This window comes from Rhopilema esculentum, chromosome 12 (genome assembly GCF_057945365.1).
Source record: "Rhopilema esculentum isolate cy_ngs chromosome 12, ASM5794536v1, whole genome shotgun sequence".
In the NCBI taxonomy this organism is placed as follows: domain Eukaryota; kingdom Metazoa; phylum Cnidaria; class Scyphozoa; order Rhizostomeae; family Rhizostomatidae; genus Rhopilema; species Rhopilema esculentum.
In genome coordinates, this window is record NC_142826.1 from 1,010,693 (window position 1) to 1,035,157 (window position 24,465).

The window sequence follows — 24,465 nt, forward strand, 5'->3', positions numbered from 1 at the left end:
TATCCTCTGACGTGCTTCCGGTTGATTACATCACAAATCGACCACATAACAAAACGTGATAAGCGCATAACAAAACGTGAACGGCTGGTTTATCACCATTATTACAACACTTAAAACATCAAATTCAGCTAATAACAATTTTTTTTATCTCTAAACAAGCACTAATATAATATAATAAGTAAAAAAACTGCCAAAAACTACAAAGGCCGTTAAATATATTTTTGAGCTACATCTGAATATATAGAAAATATAAATGGCATAAAACAAATCAGTAAAATCGTATTTCGTAGAGGCGATAAAAATCAATTTTGAAGAGAAGCCCGTTAGGCAGATAGTTATACTGAATCAATATATAGCTCAATAGACCGAGGCTGTTGACATCCTTTGACATCACTAAAAGCATTAAAGACAAAATTTATGACAAAGGGCTGAGATCCCTACTTACATACAAAGTTCGTCAATTATTTAGAATATAGATATTATCTGATATAGATATATTGACATAGAGCTTTTTCATCCTGACGAAGGGTTACTCTAATGTTCCTCTAACGCAATTTTAGTTAAGTGATTTTTCCAGAGGAAATGGTTCGCGTAAACTCTGTTGAGAAGAATTTCGTGGCCTTTCATGTTTATAGTGTAATTTTTCACTTTTTCACCGTGAGCTAATTCTTTGTACTGATGTGAACTTAGGGGGTGTGTGGGTTTTTCTGACAATCCCACTTCGGTTGGCAATCATTACATGAAAAACGCGCAAACGTGCTCTCGATAACATCCACAATCACAGACAAAAAACTCACATCACTCTTCAATACCAATTTATCATTTGCTACCAATTGACATATGGCGTTACGGTGGGATTTTACTGAATATGTGAGATATGATTCTAGCCTATCAATCAATATTGTTTTCGGGAGTCGAAGCGGCGTGGTGGTAGTTGTACACAGAAATGGAACAAAGAATATTGGGTGTCTCAAGGACTTTCACAAAAAGCGCTGTCGACTAGCAGCAAATCTCCTTTAAAGGCTCTTGCGCAACTGGCATGCTTGGCGGCAGCTGTCTTGAGAAATTGATTGTGTTTTGTATTTTCATGCAGTAGGATATGAGGCCGGTTTTGATAATATAGCTGCAAAGCATGCCGGTTGCGCACGAGCCTTTAAGTGAAATTGGTTTAAGTGACACCATTAACCCTAAGATTCAAAAGTCCTAGAGCTTTGCAGCAGTAGTTTTTTCGAGAGATCAGTTATTTTTAAAAATTTAATTGCAGATTAACATTACTTGAACACTATCCTAAATGGAAGGACGCAAAATTTGATTGAAAGATACATACACGTTACAGTTTAAAACAAGGTTTCTCTCGGCTTTCTTCAAGAACATGGCTTTTCCTTTCTTTAGTGACATATTGCAATGGTGCATTATTTTGATCCATCATCTGTACACCTCGGTGGGGCGCAGATCCCCTAAAGCTGTGCTGCGTTCAGAACACAATAGGCCCCTTTCTTTGCCAACAGCTCACTATGAGTTCCCATCTCAATGATCTTGCCGCCCTGTACTACTGCAATTATGTCAGCATTTTGAATGGTTGAAAGGCGGTGGGCGATAACTATTGACGTTCGCCCTTCCATAGCCACATCTAGAGCATCCTGAACGATCTGAAAAGTAAAGGGGCATTAAAAAACACTAAATCAAGAAATTTGAATGCCTCCATTATCGAAAATTTGCTAAACAAAAAGTGGGAGCAATTTTCTTGAACTTGCAAACCTAAACTTTAATAAATAAGCTGGGAAACATAAACAGCTTCACAAATACTGCTAAAGAGCTGTAAGTGCTTGAAGTAACGAAACTACAGTTATAATGAAGCAATTTATCATGAATGCAGATAATTTTGCTCCCAAACACAATACATACCTTTTCGCTCTCTGAATCTAACGCTGAAGTAGCCTCGTCCAGAAGCATGATGCTCGGGTTTCGTATAAGTGCCCTTGCAATGGCGATTCTTTGCTTTTGTCCTCCTGAGATAAGCGCTCCCTTGTCCCCAGCCGTCGTTTCATACCCCTTTAAAGAGAACATTCTGTGCATCACTTTGTGAACTCAGTCAAATACAAAAGCATTAAGCGATTAAGTCATTTCAAGGTTTTATACTAACCGCTTTAAAGCTTAGTGAATAGCATTTTATGACAGGCTCAAAGGAAAACAAGGTGAATCGCTATCGGTGCTGGAGAGTGCCCTGATTTTCAAATTTATTTTTCTTTACCAATTATGCGGTTCGAGCAGTGGGCAGGAACGCCTACTGTGGTGAGTGGCAGGACCGCCAAGAGGTTCCAGGGGCCTTGGGAAAAACCGAAAAATAAGGCCCCCTAAAATTTCTTTAGATAAGCTTAAAATGAATTTTAGAATATCTTTTGCAGAGATTTCTTTTAATCATTTAAAACGTTTTACTTTTTGTAGTCATACATTTGTTACGTTTGATTAATTCCATTCTCGGAACAAAATTAATTACTATATGAGGCCCCGAAAACCTCGAGGCCCTAGAGATTCCCTGCCTCAATCTTAAAATGGCTTGGATGCAAAAACACTTCTAATGAAGGAATCAACATAGTACGGGGGGGGGAGGGGGGGATTTAGCGACAGAATTTAAAATTTGGGGAGATATTAAAATCCTGGGGTTGTCAACTTTTGAGCGTGAATATTATGGTGCTCCGGCTAATTTTGGAAAGGATTGTGGCTTCAGCTCTAATATTCGCAAGCAGTGGTTGCTTGAGAGTTGCTTGACCTCATTCCAGGCCACAGAACTGGTTTCACATTCTAAAAAACATACACCTAGCGTTGATTACATCTATGAATTTTCAAGTCAAGATTTCACAAACTGACCTTGGGTAAATTTGAAATAAAATGATGGATATTGGCCGATTTTGCGACCTCTTCGACTTGCTCCATGGAAATTTTTTCTTTCTCCTCCTCTGGGATACCATAAAGAATGTTGTCCTTGATACTGCAGTCGAACAAAACTGGCTCTTGTGAAACAATACCGAGATGAGATCGAAGCCATGCAATATTGAGCGACCTTACGTCTGCTCCATCCAGTTTCTATAACAAAAAACACGTTCAACTGGATTCACAGAGTCGAGGTGCAAAGCAACAACAAAGAAGTTAAAAAACAGTTCAACAGAGAACTGGCACAGTCAGCACCTGCACAATAACTTTATTCTCATTGTCAGGTATATTTTCGTTTATTTTTTATCATTAGAGCATTTGCTATCATTCGCATGTGATGTAATATCCTTACTCCATAAGAGTTATGCGTTAACATTAACCGAAAGTACATTTGGAGAAGTTTGTTCCGGCCAGTCACGGATTCAAATCACAATATTTCTCGGCCAAAGAATTACAAAACTGTGGAATAGAGTTTAGGATCTAACAAAGAAACTTTGTTAGTAATATCACACTATAAATCACTCACAATACTTCCAGATGCAACGTCATAAAACCTCTCGATCAACGAGACAGATGTACTTTTACCACAACCACTGCTGCCAACGAGAGCTAGCGTTTGGCCTGGCTGAATTCTCACTGTCAGCCCATGCAAAACTGTCACATCTGGCCTGCTTGGGTAGTGGAATTTGACTTCGTCGAATTCAATTGCTCCGTCAACATGACTCTGTTAAAATTGCAAAACAGGTCATCATTGTACGCCAGATGAAAATCACTGATACAAAACTGACGAGAACCTAAAAATACCTTGAATGTTGACAGAATATCTCACAGGGACGAAGGGTTCCCGGCAACATCAAATCACGGATAGAAGGCCATTTTTCAAGTTCATTTGAAGTACTGGGTCATGTTACACAAATCTATCTAACATTTACCTGTAAAAAATCTGTAAGGATCCTGTAAAAAATCTCTAACTTTCTGTGAACCTATGTTTTAAGTTTTCTTCTTTTAGTTAACCTTTGAAGCATATTGCAACTTAAATATTCACAAACATTTACGGAAGAACGTAAATTGTACAATAAACCAAAAAATGGATGTATACTACAAAGATACTGCAGTGGTATGGTACAGAACACAATGCCATAAAATGGGTTGAGAGTACTAAAAAGTAAAGAATACGTACAGGTCTCTCGCCTCCTTCGTCGTATGCGTCAATAAGTGGCTCTCTATCCAAAAGCTTAAAGATCCTTGCAGCAGATGTCTTGGCTTTGACATAATCGGGTGCAAATGAGGCTATCTGTCCAGCAATCATTGCTCCAAAAGTCAACGCCATAATCACCCTGAATCAAAAAGAATGAATGTTCAGATTCAATGCTTCTCATAAAAATGGCTGGGAAGAGACAGTAAAAAGCAAAGGCATTAGACTGCAACCTTGTAAAGACCCAGTAGACTACAGCATTAAAACATGGCAAAAATCATTCGACAGGCACGGGAGTTGCAGCCAGAAATTTAGCGTCAGTAAATCAGGACACCTATCCTTTTCAAAATAAATTCTTTAGCCTAATTTCATACCTCTTTGAAGTTTTGGATTCCTCTAAAACTTGTGCACACAAATCAGTAAAGCATTTATATTGTGAATGCTGTAATTTATAAAGTTTCCATATCACTCTTTTTTCCATGTCTCAAATAACAAATACGTCTCCTTTAACACTAAAATTACACACGATAATACTAACACAAAAACAAACATGAAATGAAAATATAACATGAAGCAAACATGATACAAGAAAAATGACATTGTGGATTTCTGTTCACCTAGGACTTCTCCTACTTACTTAAACATGTCGTGAAATGCAACGTCTCCTTTTTGAACTAAATATCCTCCCAATCTGAAGGCAGCAGCATTGCAGAAAAACATGATACCCATTGAAAAACCGAAACTGATACCATATAAATGGCATCGCACCTTCGATTTCCTGGAAATGACAGAAAAAATAAATTATGACGCAGTAAACGAACAACGAATCTAACATGGCTGTTCCATCGATTTAGCATCTAGGAATTGTTAGGCTATCTACCTTGTCCAAATTGACAAAAAAATCTAATCAGCTCTATAACAAGGCCTAGTATTGCCCCATACAGGGCCATAGGAAGCATCTTAAACTTGGGGGCACGACACTTTGAGGGCACTGGGCATTTGATGAATAGCGATACACAGCTGGAAAAAGTTTCAAAATTGGGATTACTAAAAAGGAAGTTCTTGACCTGGAAGGGCACTGTGCCTGCAGTCTAATTAAACTCGTTGTTTTACGGAAAAATGAAAAAGCACATTCTGAAAAAGGCACTTTACATTAACTGCAAAATCTTGGGGGGGGGGGGTACGTGCCTCAGTGTCCCGGGTTCCTACGTTTCTTGGTCCATACATAAGACGGTCCATTACACCTTCCATTCTAAGACAGAAATTGAAGATTGTGTATAGGGTTCTGATATATGGTATTTCGGTATTCTAACTGGGATATGAGCCGTTGAACTATGTTGAGAGGGATAAAGGCCTCAAATTTTCCATCCAGACAAATCCCACGTGTTCGATTCAGAAACAATAACATTTGCAAACAGAAGGTGCAGGTAAAACAGCTACTTACTCGTACGGGCCTTGCAATAAGGACATATACTTCTCCCAGAAAAGCTGTTCTTTTCCAAGGGAAACTACAGTACGAATGTTGATAATTGATTCCGTTGCAGCCTGAAACAAAATCAAATTCCATCGAATAACTTGTTGAAAATAATTTCAGCAGAAAGGCGTACGTTTTTCGGATCGATTGGATACCATATTAAGAAAGAGTTCTTTGAAATGGCCAATAACTGGCTACGAGCCTATGTAATTGTCGAATGGGAAACATATTCTGAAATTCAATGTCACTCGAATTAAAAAAGACCCATAGAGTTTTTAGATTATGACATATAACATAAAAGAACTCCATGAAATACTTCCAAAAATGCAAAATCAGGCCAATGAGTCAAAACCGGGTGAGATATAGCCAATAAAAGATTTTCAAGTTGCTAATGGATCACTGTTATTTTGGTTCTGCTCATCATCTGGTCATATCTTTGTCAATTCGGAATACCTTTAAGTGGTTTTGCACATTCAGTGGCATTTCACGGTGCACTTTTAGGTTTTTGGAACAAAATTCAAGGTTTTTTAAAATAAGATTATTGTGACCATATCACTTAAGAACTCTATTGCATATTATTTTAAGATGATGCTCGATTAGAGAAAAGACGACAAACTCACAGCGCCAGCTTCTATAATCTTCTTATTTTCTTCTTCGGCAAAACTAGTCATCATTTTCGTATGCATACCGCCAGCTATCATCAAAAACGGAACGAATGCGAAGATGAGCAATGTCAATTTCCATTCATAGGCAAATGCGATAACTATTGCGGTTAGGCCCATAACACCAACTTGAACCATTGTTGACAAACGAAGACTTGTAGCCTATCCAATCAAAAGACATTGAGTCAAATCAAAGAGTAAGAGAAACAAATTCATAACAATTTTACAAATCAACTAGAAATAGCAGAGAAAAGCAGGAAATGTCATGCTGAAGAATAATATCAGCGTATAATCACCAAAAACGTAGGCGAAAAATCATAACCACATGCGGATTGAAAGTAGAATTGAAAGAAAAATAGTGCATTTGATCGGTTACTTGTTTTGACCAATCAGTGACGACTAATAAACTGACGACAGTAAAAGTGAAATTTAAAAATAGGTATTAGAACATGTACCCCTTGAACTCCTGTGGCATCAGTTGCCAGGCGGGCTGTGAGGGCGCCAGTCGAGTGCGCTGGATCGTCGAAGTAGCCAATTTCCTGGAAAAGAAATTGAAACGGACAATAAGACAATCGGAGCAATGGTATTGAGTTTAAAGAAAAACGCTGAAGCGGGGTCATTTGGGCTAATGGCCAGGTTTAATTTCATTAAGAAACTTATACTCGTTCAAAAACGGTAAATTTGTTCAGGAATAGACATAGGAATGGGATGACACAAATAAGATCACCTGAAATAGACCCTGGAAAACACTGGCAAAATAACCAGGGTAATACATATCGTGTCTTGTCAGTTATAATTTAAGGCATGAGTAAGTCGATCTTACCTATAAATCAAATTGTCTTATATGACCAACATCATTTACTTTTGTAAAATAATTTATTAGACATGGGGTGCCTTGATCCTCGTCAGAGACCCTGCAAGCGTTGATCAAATGCTTTACAAAATATGGTTCCTCCAAATCGGAACTAGTGGAGCTGTTAAGATAAGAAGGTCTCGATAACTGGGAAGTAAAGAAACCAACCTGACGGAGAAGTGCTTTGAATGTCAGTTGACGCAACCGCAACGTTAAAATTTCGCCAGCTTTTGAAAAACAGTATGACTAAAAGCAAATGAAAATTTGTCATTAAAAGCGGAAGTTTAGGCCGCTGCATCGAGTGGGATGATTTCTCAGAAAGCAGTGTGATGAAATCGATTAACAACAAAGATGAGCAGGGACGTACAAAAGAATTGCATTTTACCCTTTGAATTCAAAGTCAACTCCCGTATGGATGAATTTTAACGGAAACAATTAAATATCACGTTTCATAAAAGAACTAATGTGGAAGAAGGCAACCTCTAAACTGAGAAGCAACCATGTGGCCATGAAAATGATTAGCAACCATGTGAATGTGAAGCTTTTGCAAAATTCAAACATTCCAAACTTTCTCGGTTTTATAACGATGTAGCTTAGGATTTCAAGAGACTTTGCATTTATTTTAACTAAAAAACCTCCCTAGATAAAAATATATACAGTCAGTAGTGACGGTATATTTACCGATGTAAAGAGGGACACCCCATCAGCTATTCCAAGCGCCAAAAACATCAGTGCCCAAAATTCTGCATCGCTTTTTAACTTTGCTTTATCAATATCTGCAAAGACCTGAAACAAAATTGCAAATTTGTTAATTGAAGTAAAACATTTTCTTACAGTCCTGGTCTAGTCTGACTACCTATTTATCTTACAGTCCTGGTCTAGAAAAACCGTAACACACACTTTCAAAGCTGGTCTTGCGAATTGCCATCAAGCGTTTGTCCATGGTTTTATTCAGTGAAGTCAAACAACTTTAACGCTATAGTCAAACAACAATATTGCATGTCTGTGCACAACTTAAGCATAGTGCAGCATTACAAGTCTGAAATCTGAAGCAAAGCAAAACAGCAGAGCTATGCGGGGTGACATGCTCCTCCTCAGTAAAATAGGCCAGAAATTTGACAATGCAAATAGAACAGCATATATATCCGTACACGCGTGGAGGTATGGTACCTAATCTTCCAAACATAACAAAAATACAATCCTTCTTGTTATTCGATCTTGGGCAAGAAATAGCAATCAAATTTATAACAGTATTGGATCAAAAAAGCGAACAATGATAAATAAAACAGAAACACTAAAGAGGTATTGTTACCTTAAGAATTTCACTAAGAATTATGGCAAAAGCGACGGGGAAAGCTCCAACAATGGCTGCAAAAAAGCTGCCGATTGCAAGATATGGCCATTCAGTTGAGTTAAGCAGCATGAGTCTCTTAACAGATGGCATTTCAACTTCTTCCTCTGGCACCTCCTCGTCCTTTTTTTCCTGAAAAAAACGCTGGTTTCATTACCACATAACTTAGCCGTTAGAAAGGGCTCTTTCCATAAAATAGCCGTTAGAAAAAGATAGATTATGCAGTGCTAGGATGAGCTAGTCAATGATAAAAATAGCGTGCTATTAAATTACAGGATGCAAAGAACACATTATCTTCACCTTTCTTCTCGATCTTGCCATTTTGCCTTTGGGAAATGGTACACTAACAGACGAAAGATGATTCGAGTTGACCAAGGGAAAGCAGCTAGAAACTATACTTAAACACGATAGAAATAAAACAGCAACGGGTCACTCTCTTTGTAGAGGCCTACCCTGTTCAACCATACGCAATCATAATTGGACAACGGAGCCTGCTCCACTGAGAAACGGACTAAGAAAGGGGAATTAAGCTAGACTACTTTAGTAGTTCTTACTACTTTAGTAGTCCTCTTATTTTATCATGCTACTCTAAGGTCGTCAGATGCCAATCTTGCGTCAACAGTCTCCCTATATTTTCGAACACGACGCCAAACGCTGGAGGTTCACACATGCACAATTGCAGTAACTCTACATACACTTGATCAGGGTTCGGTGTAGTCTGTCTTCAGCGGGAGTAAATCAATGAGTAACATCTTTGAGTGGGAATAAAGCAATACTAGACGGTGAGCTCATTAATAACAATTATAGACTGGGAATGTATCTACCTTTTCTTTCTGACTTTTGGCAGCAGGCTTTGCACCTTTATGAGATAATTTTCTGCTTAAAACTCTTTCCAAAGCCTTGACCTCTTTTATATCCTCTTCACTTCCTTGCGATAGATTTGAGACTTGCCTCATAACTTTCAATGCTATTTGTTGTTCTAAAGATAAGCAAATAAAATAATACTTTAGCTCCTGTTCCTCTTCTAACATAAACCTCTGTTTTGTTACTAAAAGGGATTGTGCAAAGATCGAGTTTGTATTTGCAATGAACAAAACTTATAAATACAGAACAAGTGTATTATCCAATGCCAGACAATTATAACGCTCAAAAATCCACTCTAATCTAAGAAAGTCAACAAACAACATAATCAAATAATAGAATTAATGCCCCTCTTTGCAGCTGGCAAAAGATAAAGAGCATTAAACTCGTTGATAATAAATAAACTATTCCTCACATTGTTATTACTTTTAGATCAACTACCTTATATTTGCACAAAAACTTAAAAGCTTGTCATAGTTTCTCTTTAGCTGGTTGGCTAACGAGGTGATTTGTAGAAGGATTAAATCACGATTCAATGATAAATACAGCTATTCTAGGGTTAGAATGGACAACCATTATGATCTGCCCAACATGGTGCTCACATCGCTCTAAAGACCTTGCAAAAACATATAGATAAAAAAGTAGGGTTGCCATTCATTGCAATTAGGTTACCTCGGTCCTCTTCACTTAGCAAAGAGAGATTGTCCTTCTCTTCATCGTCCAGTTCTTCTGCTAATGTCTGCAACATAACCAGTTGGTAATAGACCCCTTTCTTTTCAATCAATTCATCGTGAGTCCCTTGCTCTGCAACAGCACCATCCTGGACTGCCACGATCAGATCAGCATTTCGAACCGTTGATAACCGGTGGGCAATTATTATCGTTGTTCTTCCTTGGCTGGCCTGAAATTTAAATATACGAAACATTTCTAGTTGATTTACTTTAAACTTCAGACAGCAAAACAAAACTAAGAGACAGGTTTAAAAATCTTATATGTTATGTGCAATGAAAATTCTGCATATCCTGCAACGCTTTACTTCCTCTATCCCGTTTTTAGGGCGACTCTTGCTTTGGTGAATAATAAAAATAAACGCTTTAAAAGTAAGATGCACAGTGGAAAGATTGGTATAAACCATCAATAAATGTTTTCAGACTTAACGGTGGGAAAGGTTCTTGATTGCCGGTGCAAAGAAGGTGGAGAGTGCTAATAAAAATGGTCTAAAATCACAGCAAGTTGGGGGCAAGTTCTTAAAAATCAATTAAACAGTGAATAGAAAATGTCAACGCAGAGAGCAACAGGAAAGGTTGTTGAGGAAATCCCTAAAGTATACGTGTAGCCTAGGCAGTACCTTATCTAATGCAGCTTGGACGATACTCTCACTTTCGGTATCAAGGGCAGACGTTGCTTCATCAAGCAGCAAAATCTTCGGATCCCTAATGAGGGCACGCGCGATTGCGATCCTCTGCTTTTGACCTCCACTGAGCTGGGCACCTCCTTCGCCAACGAAGGTGTCATAACCCTTGAAAAAGGAAAAAGACTTGAAATAAGGCACATGGCAAACAAAAGAAATGATCTTTTAACAAGCAAACATCAAGACCTTGTTGAGAGATATTCCTATTGAAAAACTACTACTTTAAACCTTTATCCTACCTTGGGCAATTCGGAAATAAATGTGTGTGCGTTGGCGTTTTGTGCAGCTTGCTCAATTTCCTGGTCGCTGGCATCATCTTTACCCATGCGAATGTTTTCTGCAATTGATCCTTCAAACAAAACTGGTTCTTGACTCACAACACCAATGTGCCTCCTCAGCCAACTGACGTTCAGTTGCTCAATACCAATGCCATCTATCGTGACCTGCAAATAAAGAAAGGCAATTTTACACATTAACTGGACAAGCAAAGCTGATTTCACGACTCAGCCTTCTCTTCGGCTAAACCTACATCTCAGGCAATTATCTTTCAAAGATAATCACGGCAACCATATCGAAATTCTAACTTTATTTAGGTCTCAGAAAATAATTAAACCGCAATTATACGACAAAACACCCAAAAATAATTCGACGCATAATATTTATATTAAACATGTAAAGCTTTCATGGCAACGATTGAATTTGTGATACTCAGCTTTATCCTTTTGGTTATTCGCATTGTCATTAACACCATCCTTAACTACAAGCTACGAGCTTTCACATCAGAAAAATTTATCTACCTACATGTTCCTGGCTACAGTTGCAGAGTCGCTATAAAAGCAGCGTTTAAGACGATATTAAAGATGTTATAAAAGGTATTAAAAATTGATTAAACATTCAAAATGTATAGCATTGTTGTTTTACACTTACTCCACCGTTAACTGCATCGTAAAATCTCTGAACAAGTTTTACAACAGTACTTTTTCCACAACCAGATTCACCAACCAAAGCAACAGTCATGCCACTTTTGATATCAAGACTAAACCCTTTGAGGATCTGCAAGGAAAAGATTGCACAAATGACTGACAGCGAATTACTTGCACTGCCAAAATGACTGACAGCGAACTACTTGCACTGCCAAAATGACTGACAGCGAACTACTTGCACTGCCAAAATGACTGACAGCGAACTACTTGCACTGCCAAAATGACTGACAGCGAACTACTTGCACTGCCAAAATGACTGACAGCGAACTACTTGCACTGCCAAAATGACTGACAGCGAACTACTTGCACTGCCAAAATGACTGACAGCGAATTACTTGGACTGCCAAAATGACTGACAGCGAATTACTTGCACTGCCAAAATGACTGACAGCGAATTACTTGCACTGCCAAAATGACTGACAGCGAATTACTTGCACTGCCAAAATGACTGACAGCGAATTACTTGCACTGCCAAAATGACTGACAGCGAACTACTTGCACTGCCAAAATGACTGACAGCGAATTACTTGCACTGCCAAAATGACTGACAGCGAACTACTTGCACTGCCAAAATGACTGACAGCGAACTACTTGCACTGCCAAAATGACTGACAGCGAACTACTTGCACTGCCAAAATGACTGACAGCGAACTACTTGCACTGCCAAAATGACTGACAGCGAACTACTTGCACTGCCAAAATGACTGACAGCGAATTACTTGCACTGCCAAAATGACTGACAGCGAATTACTTGCACTGCCAAAATGACTGACAGCGAACTACTTGCACTGCCAAAATGACTGACAGCGAACTACTTGCACTGCCAAAATGACTGACAGCGAATTACTTGCACTGCCAAAATGACTGACAGCGAATTACTTGCACTGCCAAAATGACTGACAGCGAACTACTTGCACTGCCAAAATGACTGACAGCGAATTACTTGCACTGCCAAAATGACTGACAGCGAACTACTTGCACTGCCAAAATGACTGACAGCGAATTACTTGCACTGCCAAAATGACTGACAGCGAACTACTTGCACTGCCAAAATGACTGACAGCGAATTACTTGCACTGCCAAAATGACTGACAGCGAATTACTTGCACTGCAAAAATGACTGACAGCGAATTACTTGCACTGCCAAAATGACTGACAGCGAATTACTTGCACTGCCAAAATGACTGACAGCGAATTACTTGCACTGCCAAAATGATTGACAGCGAATTACTTGCACTGCCAAAATGACTGACAGCGATACAAAGGAACTGTCAAAATGATTGACAACGAATTTATTTTCAATAAAATAACACACAGCTCATTATAGATGAAAATTCAAAATGCATTTACTTCTGACTGGAATTTATTCTGATTAAAATGAACATAAAAGGGTACCTTGACTTCTGGCCTTGAAGGGTAATTAAAATGAATCTTGCTGAACTGTACGTTCCCAAGCATTCGATCTGGTCTTTGTCCTTCCTCAGAAAATGGGTCAATTTCCGATTTCTAATCACAAAAAGCAAGAAATTTCCATTACCATTACCAAGACGCCAACATTTGTCACATGAATCATTTTGTGACTTCAGCATTATCAAGCATATAAATCAGCACGTCTCTATCAATTCGAGTTTTTCCAATTACATCTGCCAATTAAATTTTAAAACACATCACGCAAGACTTCGGGAAAGTAACTCAGATAGGTTTGGGAGTACCAGTTAAAATAAGTATAACCCATAAAGGAAATCGAATCCCAGAATGACTGGTGAAGTTAGGCTGTGCTGTTTCCTTCTTTTAGTAACCATTTTGAAAATAACTTCAAAGGATCAAGTAATGAAAGAAATTTTGGAAAATTCAACTAATTCGCTAATTTTTGCTATAGTTTCCGAACGACTGTATTTCATAACACAATAACCAACTCCGGATCGACAATGCTAAAATTGAATTGACACAGCTGTAAAAGGATTAAAAGATTTCATCATACCACTGCAATATTATAATCAAGATACTCATCACACCATTGCAATTTAACATTTCAACAATGGGAGGGCTTAATTTATATTGACTGAAAAGCCAATGCAAGGATTCCTTAATCTGACAAATAAAACAATGACTAACAAAAATAATTAAATCGACTTCGTTCATGCACCTTGTTTATGACGTAATAAACGTAATAGGCAGCTCCACGCGCTTTTGCTATAGCCTCCATGTTGGGACCCGCCTGTCCTATCTGAGCACCGCCAACCATGACACAGAAGAAAACCTGTTGTGCAAAGAATCATCTTGTTATACAAAAATCCTTCATATTCTTGTTAGATGCACTTTATAACGCAAATCACATTTAACATAAAAGAAAATACTGAACTGCAATAGTGATCTAATGGGATGGCTCTCAAGTGGCTCATACACATGGTCTCTTCTGGATGAAGCCCTTTTGATTTCACTAGACTCAACCATAGTAACTATCATGTTGTGTATTAATTGGTTCATACATCGAAATGCATATTACTAAAATAATCAATACCAAAGGTACTGTCTTTTTTTAGGGTTACAAAAATGTTAATGAAATCTTTCTTGGTTTCACACATTCTTCTCACAGTGTTGTACTAATGGAAATTACCTAAAGATCATGGGAAGATTTTTTGGACACTAGCTTTAAAAAATGATAGAGATTAAAATGCTGAGATACTTACAACAAGAACGTCTCCTCCGTTCAATTCATTGTCAGCGATTAGTTGGGAACCATACCTAGAGAATAATTTTTAAATTTTAGAAAGAAATTTTGAAAGCTTGACTCACGATATGCTTCAATATTTTTCAACGTTGCAGGATATATTTCATGTGTATTTGAAAGAAGAACAAAATGGCTTTAAACCTTATGTCTAAACATTTAAAATGTTGTATACTTCCCACATTTCGCAAAATTCTTTCTTTGATTTGGAGGTTAAAAGAGCGTTTGGTGCTCCCTATTATTTGGTCTAATTCTTTTTCAGTGAGGCTGTGCATACACCCCTTGGATTTGTTATTGATTTGATATGAAAGAATTGAATGACAAAAGGCAGCGAGAACAAAGGCATTCAATTAAATGTGAAAATTGTTAACAAAAGCTGAGTAATAGTGACAATAGAAGACAACAAATCTGTAAATTTGTATCAAGGTTTAAAGGCAGTCTGTCTCGTTGTGGATTGGTTAACGAGAACAATAGCTTGAACAATAGCCTAAACACGATTCCAACGCTCAGCCATATTTTTTACAATGCGATAAATATAAGGGGGACTGGAAACAATAAAAATGTCTTTGTTCTTATAATCAATTTTAAAGGCCTGTACCACATATCGATTAAAAAAAGGAACAATTTCTGTTGACATATTTTTCATATTAAGGCGCATTTGATGAAAATAGTGTTGTTGAAATTGCTCCGTTGAAAGCTGAAGACTAACCAGAACGCCAAAGCATAGCAGCTGAAGATGACAACATGAAAAAGGCCAAACGCGATCCCTGTTGACATTCCTTTCTTGATGCCTGCCTTCTGAGAATCATATAAACTTGACGAATACCTGTGAAACAAATCAACTTTGTTAGACAAGAAAAAAAAGCAATTACCATTAGGATACCCTTAGCAATGCCTGTTTCTCAATTTAAATTCACGCGTTTTTCAAGTAAGCTGTGGCCTTTTTTTTACAGATAATTTTTTCAATGCTTTAAATTCAAATTACCTGGTAAAATCGCGAGGCACAAATTTAGCGTTAGGCCATACTTTTGATCAACTTTGCAATCAAGATCATCTTGGCTGCATTGAACAGCATAATTTTGTGGGAAAACAATTTACCGTTCATATTCTTTCTTCTCTCCTCCAAAGGCAACAACCGTCCTAATTGAGCCCAGCACTTCTTCTGCAATGCCACCTGCTTTTGCATAGGCAGTTTGTTCCTGACTTGTTAAATTCCCGATGACCTATGAAGATAATCATGAAGTTGACTCTCTGAAGGAACCAATGCCACTTATGTTAAAATGAGTAAGAATTAGACTCCATCACTATACAGTTTAACACCGCATGTATTGACAAAATATGACCCTCGCAATGACCCTTTTTTATTTACTTAATTATATATTTTTGAAGACCCTCGTTTTATGTTATGATCCTCATCTTCGAAGCGCAAACTTTGCTTGATACTAAGAGAGAGCATTTAAAGGTCTGAGCAAGACGAAAGATAAAAAATAAGGAAATTATTCCATTCAAATACAGATTTTAATTACAGCAATATTTGAAGAATATGGGAAGAAAATTGTGATTCCAAGTCAAGAAAATGAACAAGAAATTTAGGCATTATGCGTGCTTTTGAAATTTAAAAAAGAAGGAAGATAAATCAAGTGAGAGGAAACTTTGGTTGGACTGTTTGACAGGCTTCCAAAATAATGACATTTGAAGGTCTTTTCTGACAATTGCGTTTGCTAACTTCTGCTTGTAGATGGAAACTTAAAAGATGGAAACTTAAAAGGTAAGCGGATGTCAATTTGAAGCTGACAACAAGTTCAAGCATACTGAAAGTGGTATTTATGAATAAAATTTTGATAATGACAGTGGTAATACCATAATTTAATCAACCAGTTGAAGTGATACCACCATACTGTGGGGCTGAGGCACACACAGGATATTGGGGTTCCAGTGCTAGAAGTAGTTGGTGAACATAAACAGCACTTGACATAGAGATATGTTGTTAGCATTTTAGGGAATTTGAGTGAAAAGATTGTGCACAACAAGTCTATTTTATCTTTGATGTAAGTGTTGTTGTTTGATGGCTCTCATATAGAAAGAATAAGGAGCACCTATAAGGAGAATAAGGGGCAAAAGCAAAAATATTATTATGAGACTAAAAAATTTTCAGTGTCATGATGTATTTGCTCTACTAAAGCCTGCAAACATATATAGAAAAAAGGACCTCAAAATGATTTACAAAATGAAAGTACAGCTAAACCAGTTGTTAATAAACAGGGAATGCTTATGTCATGATATGGATTATTTAACTGTTATCTTTGTTGTTGTTAGAATTACATTGTCTGTTTTCTTATTGGCTAGTTAAGTGAGTGTTTCAGGAGCTTAGACGCATCTGGACATTAAGGCTCTTCATAAGATTTTTTTAATTTATTTTTGTTTGTTATCATGTATCCCAAATATGCAAATAGATTAATGTTCTTTGATTTGGTTGAAATTTTTCACCGTTGTTTGGTTTGGTTTGGTTTGGTCTGGTCTGGTCTGGTCTGGTCTGGTCTGGTCTGGTCTGGTCTGGTCTGGTCTGGTCTGGTCTGGTCTGGTCTGGTCTGGTCTGGTCTGGTCTGGTCTGGTCTGGTCTGGTCTGGTCTGGTCTGGTCTGGTCTGGTCTGGTCTGGTCTGGTCTGGTCTGGTCTGGTCTGGTCTGGTTCAGTTTCAGTTTTAGTTTAGTCTTAGTTATGTTTGGTTTTGCTTGATTTGCTTTGATTTGGTTTGATTTGATTTGGTTTGTTTATGTTTGATTTGGTTTGCTTTTGTTAGGTTTTGTTTTGTTTATTTTTATTTGGTTTGGTTTTGTTTGGTTTGGCTCCTTTGTTAGGCTTTACAACTCACCTTTCCAGTAATGCCTCCGGTGATCATCAAAGCTGGAGTAACTGACAGAATAACCAAAGTCAGTTTCCAGCTGTAAATGAAGCCAATGAGAAAGCCAGCTAAAAACATGGAAATTGACTGGACAACCATGGCAACCTTGTCACCTATCCCATTCTGAATTTTTGTTACATCACTATTGAAAAATGATAAAAAATATCACATATGTATTTCAGAAAAGCAAAATGAGAAAAATCTGGAATTTTTATAATGCTAAGATTAGCTACAAGAAGAAGGTTAACCAAAAGTAAGAAAACCTTACAAAATGTTTTATACGTTTACAAAATGCTTTACATATTTACTTGTCAATGTAAACTTTGTTATCTTTGTAAATCATTGAACTAACTACAGCCCTGGCAATTTGCAGCAACCAATAGCCCATGCCCTGTTCTTTGATTTCCTTGCAAGCCATTATTAGCTGTGAATCACTGCCAGTGTTGAAAATGACAGGAAAATCATCCTCCCCTGACATTGGCAATTTTCTTTAATCCTTCAATATTTTATTAAAGTGTCATAATATCAAAATAATAATGGTGTACATTCAGATAGCGTGGACATCTTTTGGTTGATTTTGTTATGTTGATACCTTTTATCTATATGGACAATAGTTTCTATAAACAATATCATCATTAAAAGTAGCACAAAAAAGTGCTGGGGCAAAAGCAAAATCAACCTTTATCTTGCAAATGTTGATATTTCAAGTAAGGTTTTAACATAACATGCCTAAAAAATAAGAATAATTCATATCTCAACTGTTAAAAAAATAAATGACTAGGCCAGTCCCTGCATTGCTGGGTATATTATGGAAACTCACTCAGTTAGTCTAGTGCTCAATTCACCACTGTCTGTGGTATCAAACCATCCAATTTCTTGCCCCATTATTGACTTGAAGCAATTGGTACGAATACGATGAGCCTGCCTTACAGCTGCTACAGACCAAAAAGCAGTTTGCACATATCCACAAACAATTGTTCCAATTCCAATGTATGTGTAATAAGCTGCAAATGTTTCCATCTCTGAATCAATATCAATCATGGCAATTGGCAGTGGGCTACTTGTGGCATTTCCAGTCTTTGTAGCATTTGCCGCTTTTGCTGCTATTTCTGCAGCTTCAGTTGCAAATGAAATGAACTTGCCAATCAGCTCACCAAAAACAAGAAATGAGCATGGCTGGGCAACACCATTTCCCATGGCAAATATTGTTCCTAATATCATACAAATGATGTCCCATTTATCAGCAAACTGGAACTGAAATAAAATTAAAGTTCAAAATTGAAGTTATTCTAGTGTCTAGGATTGTAAAATACAAATTTAGTTTCAGTTGAAAGTTACTAAAAATTTGAAACATATCAGCATCAATGTATCTACTAGTAAAGGTCTACAATGAATAGAAGTAGAACAAAAATGTCTTACCACTTCCTTGGTTGTAACAAGCTTCTCTGGTTCCTTCGTCTTGTCATCCTTAGATGAGCTCTCATTAGCATCATTATTTTTGCTGGAATTTGATGCAACACTGGAAGAGAATTTGACAAATATTTATAATCATAACACATTGCTATATATTTCCCCATCAAGTTTCATTCTTAATAACTGCTGTTTGTTCAAATTGCTGTTTATAATAGGCAGTTGGTTTAACAACATCAAAACTTATCAGAAGCTCTGATATATAATACTCCAGTGTGCCTAAGGATATCTGACCTAGAGTAATGCTCCTTGTGAATATGGTAGAATACACATGTTTATTTTCAGCATAATAACCTAGACTTCTGGAATACAGTGATGTGGCTAGGTATAAAGTTCACATGCACGCACTCTGGATAAATAATTTCCATATAATTTTGACAGGAGATAGCTATCCAGATTTCCAATGGCAATGAATGGGAGGTTTGCCATTCACACTATAGGGGTCATCTTAAATTTATTAATCTACAGTCATTATAATTTTTGATTCATATTCACCTCTTAAGAACTTGCATTCTGAGGTGAAATACATTCTGAGGTAAAATATGATAAACTTGCACATTCTATCTTTATCATGAATCTTACATTCTGGGAAGTATCCTGATTTGCAAGAAACTTAAACCACAATATACCAAACAACAGTTCAAATGTGTTTTGCCAAAATTTGATTAACCTTCATAGATAATTCCATCCCCATAAATCGCGTGACACAAGTAAGGATCTTCACAAAGAAACACTGCATTTGAAAGCCCCCTATCTAAGAACAATGGTGAACTTTGCTTTCTTTGTTAGTAGCGTGTCTATATTTGGATTAAAATGAAAAAAACAGTTGCGATTGTGCAAATAATTCGCCTTCAAAAATCACCTGCCGACCCTGAATTTTTGTAAAATGGAAAGAAAAAGGACTCAATCACGTCCCCTCTTGCTCCGTCACGTCTCGTTGAGTTGGCATTGCCTACTGGAAGCAAAAGCACCTCAAGCGAAAAAGTGCACAGTTTAGTTAACAACGTGCTAACATCCACACAATCTCGTGTATATAAACACAAAGAAAATTATATAACACGAAAATAATTTCTGACGTCCTCAGCTTGGCTTTTTTAGAAAAAACGGGATCTGAAAAACGTTGTAAAAGATTGATAAGCACTTGTGCAACATATAGCTTTCAACAAAACTGAACCAAGAAATATTCATGTTTCCTATCTGATAGGTGAATCACAAGAGAAGTCGACTGACTGACATTTGAGTGGCCTACTTGGCAATGATTTAATTATCGATCATGGGAACGAGCAGGTTTTAGACTTCCCTACGTTGTTTTAGACTTCAGATTTACCTTTCATTGGCTGCATGCGTCCCTTTACTCCCATTGATAATTTTCACTTCCAGGTTTTCTGCAGCACCATTAGTATCCAAATTTTGCCCAGATACGTCACCATTTGATTGCCCCAAAGTCGAGGATTGCTTCTCCGCGATAGGAGGCATCTTTTCCTTTCAAAATCCGATACAAATTTATGGGCCTTTCACTGGCAGGCCACACTATAAACAACCTTTTTCCTGCCTAATTTTAGTGGGATACAAGTTTATGCCTGTGCAGTGTTTGAAGCAAGTCGAGACAGCCCTGCCTATCAATAAATGGGTCTCTTTGTAGTAACCTTAATAAGATGAAATTAAAGAATATATGGATTGCTGTACATCCAATTTGTCCTTTTGAGCATGTGTTCTGGACCGTTACAAGATATTTTATTGTTTGATGTACATTGCATCATTTTGCGTAACTGAATGCAAAAAGGGACTGGGCATCTTAAAATAGAATGACGTAATTAATACCATCAGATCAGACACATTGAAAAATTTCTTCCAAATTTGGTAAAAGGAAATTGAGGTTTGGTGTCATTTGGTGTACACGAAGAACCTCCTACGCAAATAAGACAGGCTCTGGCAATGATTGGGCTCTGGTTATTTTGAGGACCACATAGTTCTTTCATACTTCTTGTCATGTGCCTGTCCGCGTGCAGGTAAATAATTGTGGCCGCTTGATCGCCATTGATCGAATTAACCAGTATTTTGTTCAAATCAGCGCGGGTTGCTAGTTATTGAGCCCTCGTCAAGGCGGTTGGGTTACAGGGATAAGGAAACTGTCTTAGGAGGTTCGGCTTTCTGAATATCCCTTAAAGAAGCTTTATCCAAATGAGATGTAGGAACAACTTATGACATTAGGGACTATCCCAACAATTTCATATTAGTTTTGATATCTAATGTTAGGTAACGAATGTTCTAGAATTCTCAGCAGGGCAAAAGGCCGATCGGGGTTAAGTTCTCAGATTTGGAAAATGCCTTCCTAACCAGAAAACCCGGGACGTCATCAAAGCGGGAAGTCAAGGCAAGAAGGATCTAGGCTCGGCGAAAGGACTAACATTAGCATGACAAAACATTTTGCTAGAACTAGAAATTGTGTTTGACGGATTGCGATAAATTTGAATGTTTCCTGGAAGTTTTCGATTGACAAGTCGAATAAAGCCAAGATGTACTGAAAAGTGGCAAAACCATTCCTTGGTTCTTTTTAAAAATCATGAATAATCGTGATACGCCTTGAGATCAAACCACCGTTGATTTTCCTTCTTTGCAAACATATTTGTCTTCAAACTGATGTAACACGCCGAAAGATTATGTATATAAAAAGTACGAAAAAATAATATGAAATAAGTAAAGTTAAAGCTCTGATTCAATAATCGAGCAAAATCTAGAGTCTAGCTAAACGTAAAATAAAAAAAGGGGGTAAGCAAGAATATAAAACTACTTTAAAGGAGCTTGTGGAGGATTCGGTCGATTGAAATATGGAATATTATCACCACTCTGGCACAAGTGAATTTTAAAACAGTATTAAGGCTCAAAATTGAGGAATTTAAGAATAGATTTAGAAAAACAGTCAGGATCGAATTTCGTCAAGAGTTTGGCTTTTTATCCGACTCTTTTGACAACACGCTCGAGGGACACTTTTCAAGCTTGCATGTTGATTTTTCTAGAGCGCTTTCATGATGAGGAAAGTCAGTAGCAAAGATCTGCACTTTCTTTCTCGATTCTTACCAAATTTATGCAATATATCTCATAAGAACTTTGAGTTCAAGATCGCAAAATTAGAAAATTAGGGCCCAAAATATCAATTAGAAGGCGGGGGGGGGGGCAAGATGCAGGAGCCAACCAGCTGAATGCCTGTCACAAAACCTGACCAATGGTAATAAATAAATCTTGCTTCCTTTCAACTTTTCATAGTCAATGCTCTGTGAGGTATGCGGACTGCAGAGGTGCCCTGGAAGGGCTCGGGGGGCTAAGCCCCCTTAACAAATGAGCACATTTCTGGTTGGATGACCTATGTGTTGGCAAGTATTTATCATGCTGTAGATTTTCTGTTAATGAGCGATTTTCTATCAGTATTTCTGAGTCGGTTAATAGTTTCATATACATAATAGAAAATCGTTAACAATAATGGAAGCATACTGGGTGTGGTCGTGGGTGTGGCTTCGAGAAGTTACCTACAGTACAGCCCCGTCCGAACTTTTGAGGACGGCACCCCTGGCGGACCGTAAATTGAAAGGAAATCCAGAAAATCTGCAGTCGTGCAAAGGAGTTAGTGGGAGATAGCTCTTCCATTCTTTCCTGTCTTGTGCCCGTTTAAAATGACCAGGACCCACGTGTATAAATGCAAACTAACCTCGTTTTCAACCTCGTTGAAACTTGTGAAATCCATATGAAATTTGTTTACTTTAGATCTAGAAAAGTCTTGAACTGCAGTAGTCTTATCTATGTTCCGATTTGTCAGTCAACGTAAATTCATAAATTTAAAGCGACTCCGAGTGTATGAAATACAGTACGTCTGGATTTTAAAGATGACTTTTTGACAGTAATTCAGTTTATGTAAATTGTGGTTAAAGATTTTACCGGAGCTTTTCTTTCTAAATGCTCACTTGACCTTTAAAAATATGTCAAATTTCCAAGTATGCTACTTAAATGCTCAACATGGTCGTGTTAAATCTTGAATATATTATTGTGAACATTTTGATGAAAATTCGAGAAAATTTTCGACTGAACTGCCGAAATGGGGACCGCTTGCTGTCGATAACTGACATTTTATGATTAGAGGTCTTCAATTAATTTGGGTTTCTCGAGCTAAATTACTTATTTCCGCTCGACTCATCCCTTGGTATTAAAATTTCGCTAATTTCCCTGACTTGAGTATTTCAAAGTAGGGTTTACGACTAAAGTTTTAAGCTTTTCTCTGGCATGTATCAACCGCATGTGGTATGAGAAGCCGACTTGATTATGTAGCTGAGAAATGGTAGTGAATCATGAATAGCGAGCTAATTGAATGCAAAACTACCAACAATCTTTGGCGCCCTGATCATTTCATTTTCGGCACAGCAGGGGCGCGGCGCGCTTCTGTAATTTGCGAAGGCTTACCTTACTCTCCTGTACTCGTCCTTCTTCATGAGTGCATCTTGTTCGGGACTCATCTTGCCTTACGGACCCGCTCCTTGCTGCCTCAACACACGCCCTTTTAGGCCGTTAAGTCAATGTGCTTGTAGGTAATGGATACCTGCTGTCATCGTTACTTCGCATCTGTCATTGCTGGTCGACTGCATGGCTGTATTGATTTATTGATTAACCAATCTATTGATCGTGTTTGCTGACACCACACCACAGGTTTCAATCAGTCCTAAGTAGAATCTTCACACCACCGTTTCGTCGTATTCTCTGATCTCTCGTCGTCAATACCGACGTATGACAATTTGGGTATCAATTTCATTCAAAATCCGAATGTTTACTCTTGCCTATTAAACTTACACAAGGCCTTTATCTGGTGGCTTCATCAGATCTTTTATCAAAGAACTGATCAAATTGGAGATGAGAATGGTGATCAAATACTACACTACGATCAAGTTTGTCAGTAAAAAAGCTCCTTTGCTTCACTCAAATTACATCATCTTATGCAATAATTAAATTTTAGTCAAACCTCTTGATCGCCATTACAGTGCCCCGCACCCCTGATCGCCATTGCAGCTATACCTTATCCTAATTTATCAAGGGCTCAAGAAGCACAAAACTTTAATTCACATCAGAAGAAGAAACGTTGAAGTCACAAAATGGAAAAATTTTTGATTACAGAAACGCTTCCACTGATTTGATTCTGAGGCTACCAATTTGGTTTTGACGCAAAATTTCAGGCAAAAAGAAGTATCGTGTCCCGAAAGTTAAAGCGAGGAAGTGCGCAGAGTAGTCTCTTAAGCTTGGTTTATGAATTAACGTGAGTTAATTTGAGATAATTTTGTGATCTGACATGGTTTAAAAATTATCTCATAGTGGAAACGGTCATTAAAAATTATCTCATGAAACTCACGTTATCTCATGAGCTTGGAAACAAAATTTTTTGATTTCAAGCTCATGAGTTAACTTGAGGTAACATCTTATCAAAAGAAGCCGATGCGTGGGAGGGGAATGTGCTATAATTTGCACTGAGGTTCTTACGCAACGCACTTGCACTGAGTATTACTTTAGATGTTGAAAACAGTTTTCTTTACTAAAAAAATTGTTGTGAAATAAGAGAAACATTTTCTCATTTCTAAGATCCTGTTGCAAGTGGTCGTATTCACCAAACG

At 37.6% G+C, this 24,465-nt stretch overlaps 1 protein-coding gene across 2 annotated transcripts; it reads right to left on the reverse strand.

Annotated features, from left to right (window-relative positions):
* Nucleotides 1–7: 7 nt before the first annotated feature.
* Nucleotides 8–23,585, reverse strand: LOC135681183 (ATP-dependent translocase ABCB1). 2 transcript variants are annotated; one of them, XM_065195508.2, is made up of 26 exons: nucleotides 23,270–23,585; nucleotides 18,770–18,869; nucleotides 18,171–18,604; nucleotides 17,321–17,492; nucleotides 15,548–15,672; nucleotides 15,159–15,275; nucleotides 14,412–14,466; nucleotides 13,868–13,981; nucleotides 13,117–13,227; nucleotides 11,666–11,791; nucleotides 10,978–11,181; nucleotides 10,676–10,846; nucleotides 10,000–10,228; nucleotides 9,291–9,445; nucleotides 8,428–8,598; nucleotides 7,797–7,901; nucleotides 7,284–7,361; nucleotides 6,718–6,801; nucleotides 6,221–6,424; nucleotides 5,571–5,671; nucleotides 4,764–4,904; nucleotides 4,112–4,268; nucleotides 3,458–3,655; nucleotides 2,869–3,084; nucleotides 1,906–2,052; nucleotides 8–1,649 (listed from the first exon to the last, which is right to left on the reverse strand). In XM_065195508.2, the coding sequence occupies exons 1-26, from the start codon at nucleotides 23,320–23,322 to the stop codon at nucleotides 1,458–1,460; spliced, it is 3,960 nt and encodes a 1,319-aa protein (XP_065051580.2). In that variant the 5' UTR covers nucleotides 23,323–23,585; the 3' UTR covers nucleotides 8–1,457. The 2 variants fall into 2 exon arrangements, with proteins under 2 accessions (XP_065051580.2, XP_065051579.2); XM_065195507.2 differs by lacking the exon at nucleotides 23,270–23,585 and adding an exon at nucleotides 20,148–20,587.
* Between the last annotated feature and the right edge of the window lie 880 nt (nucleotides 23,586–24,465).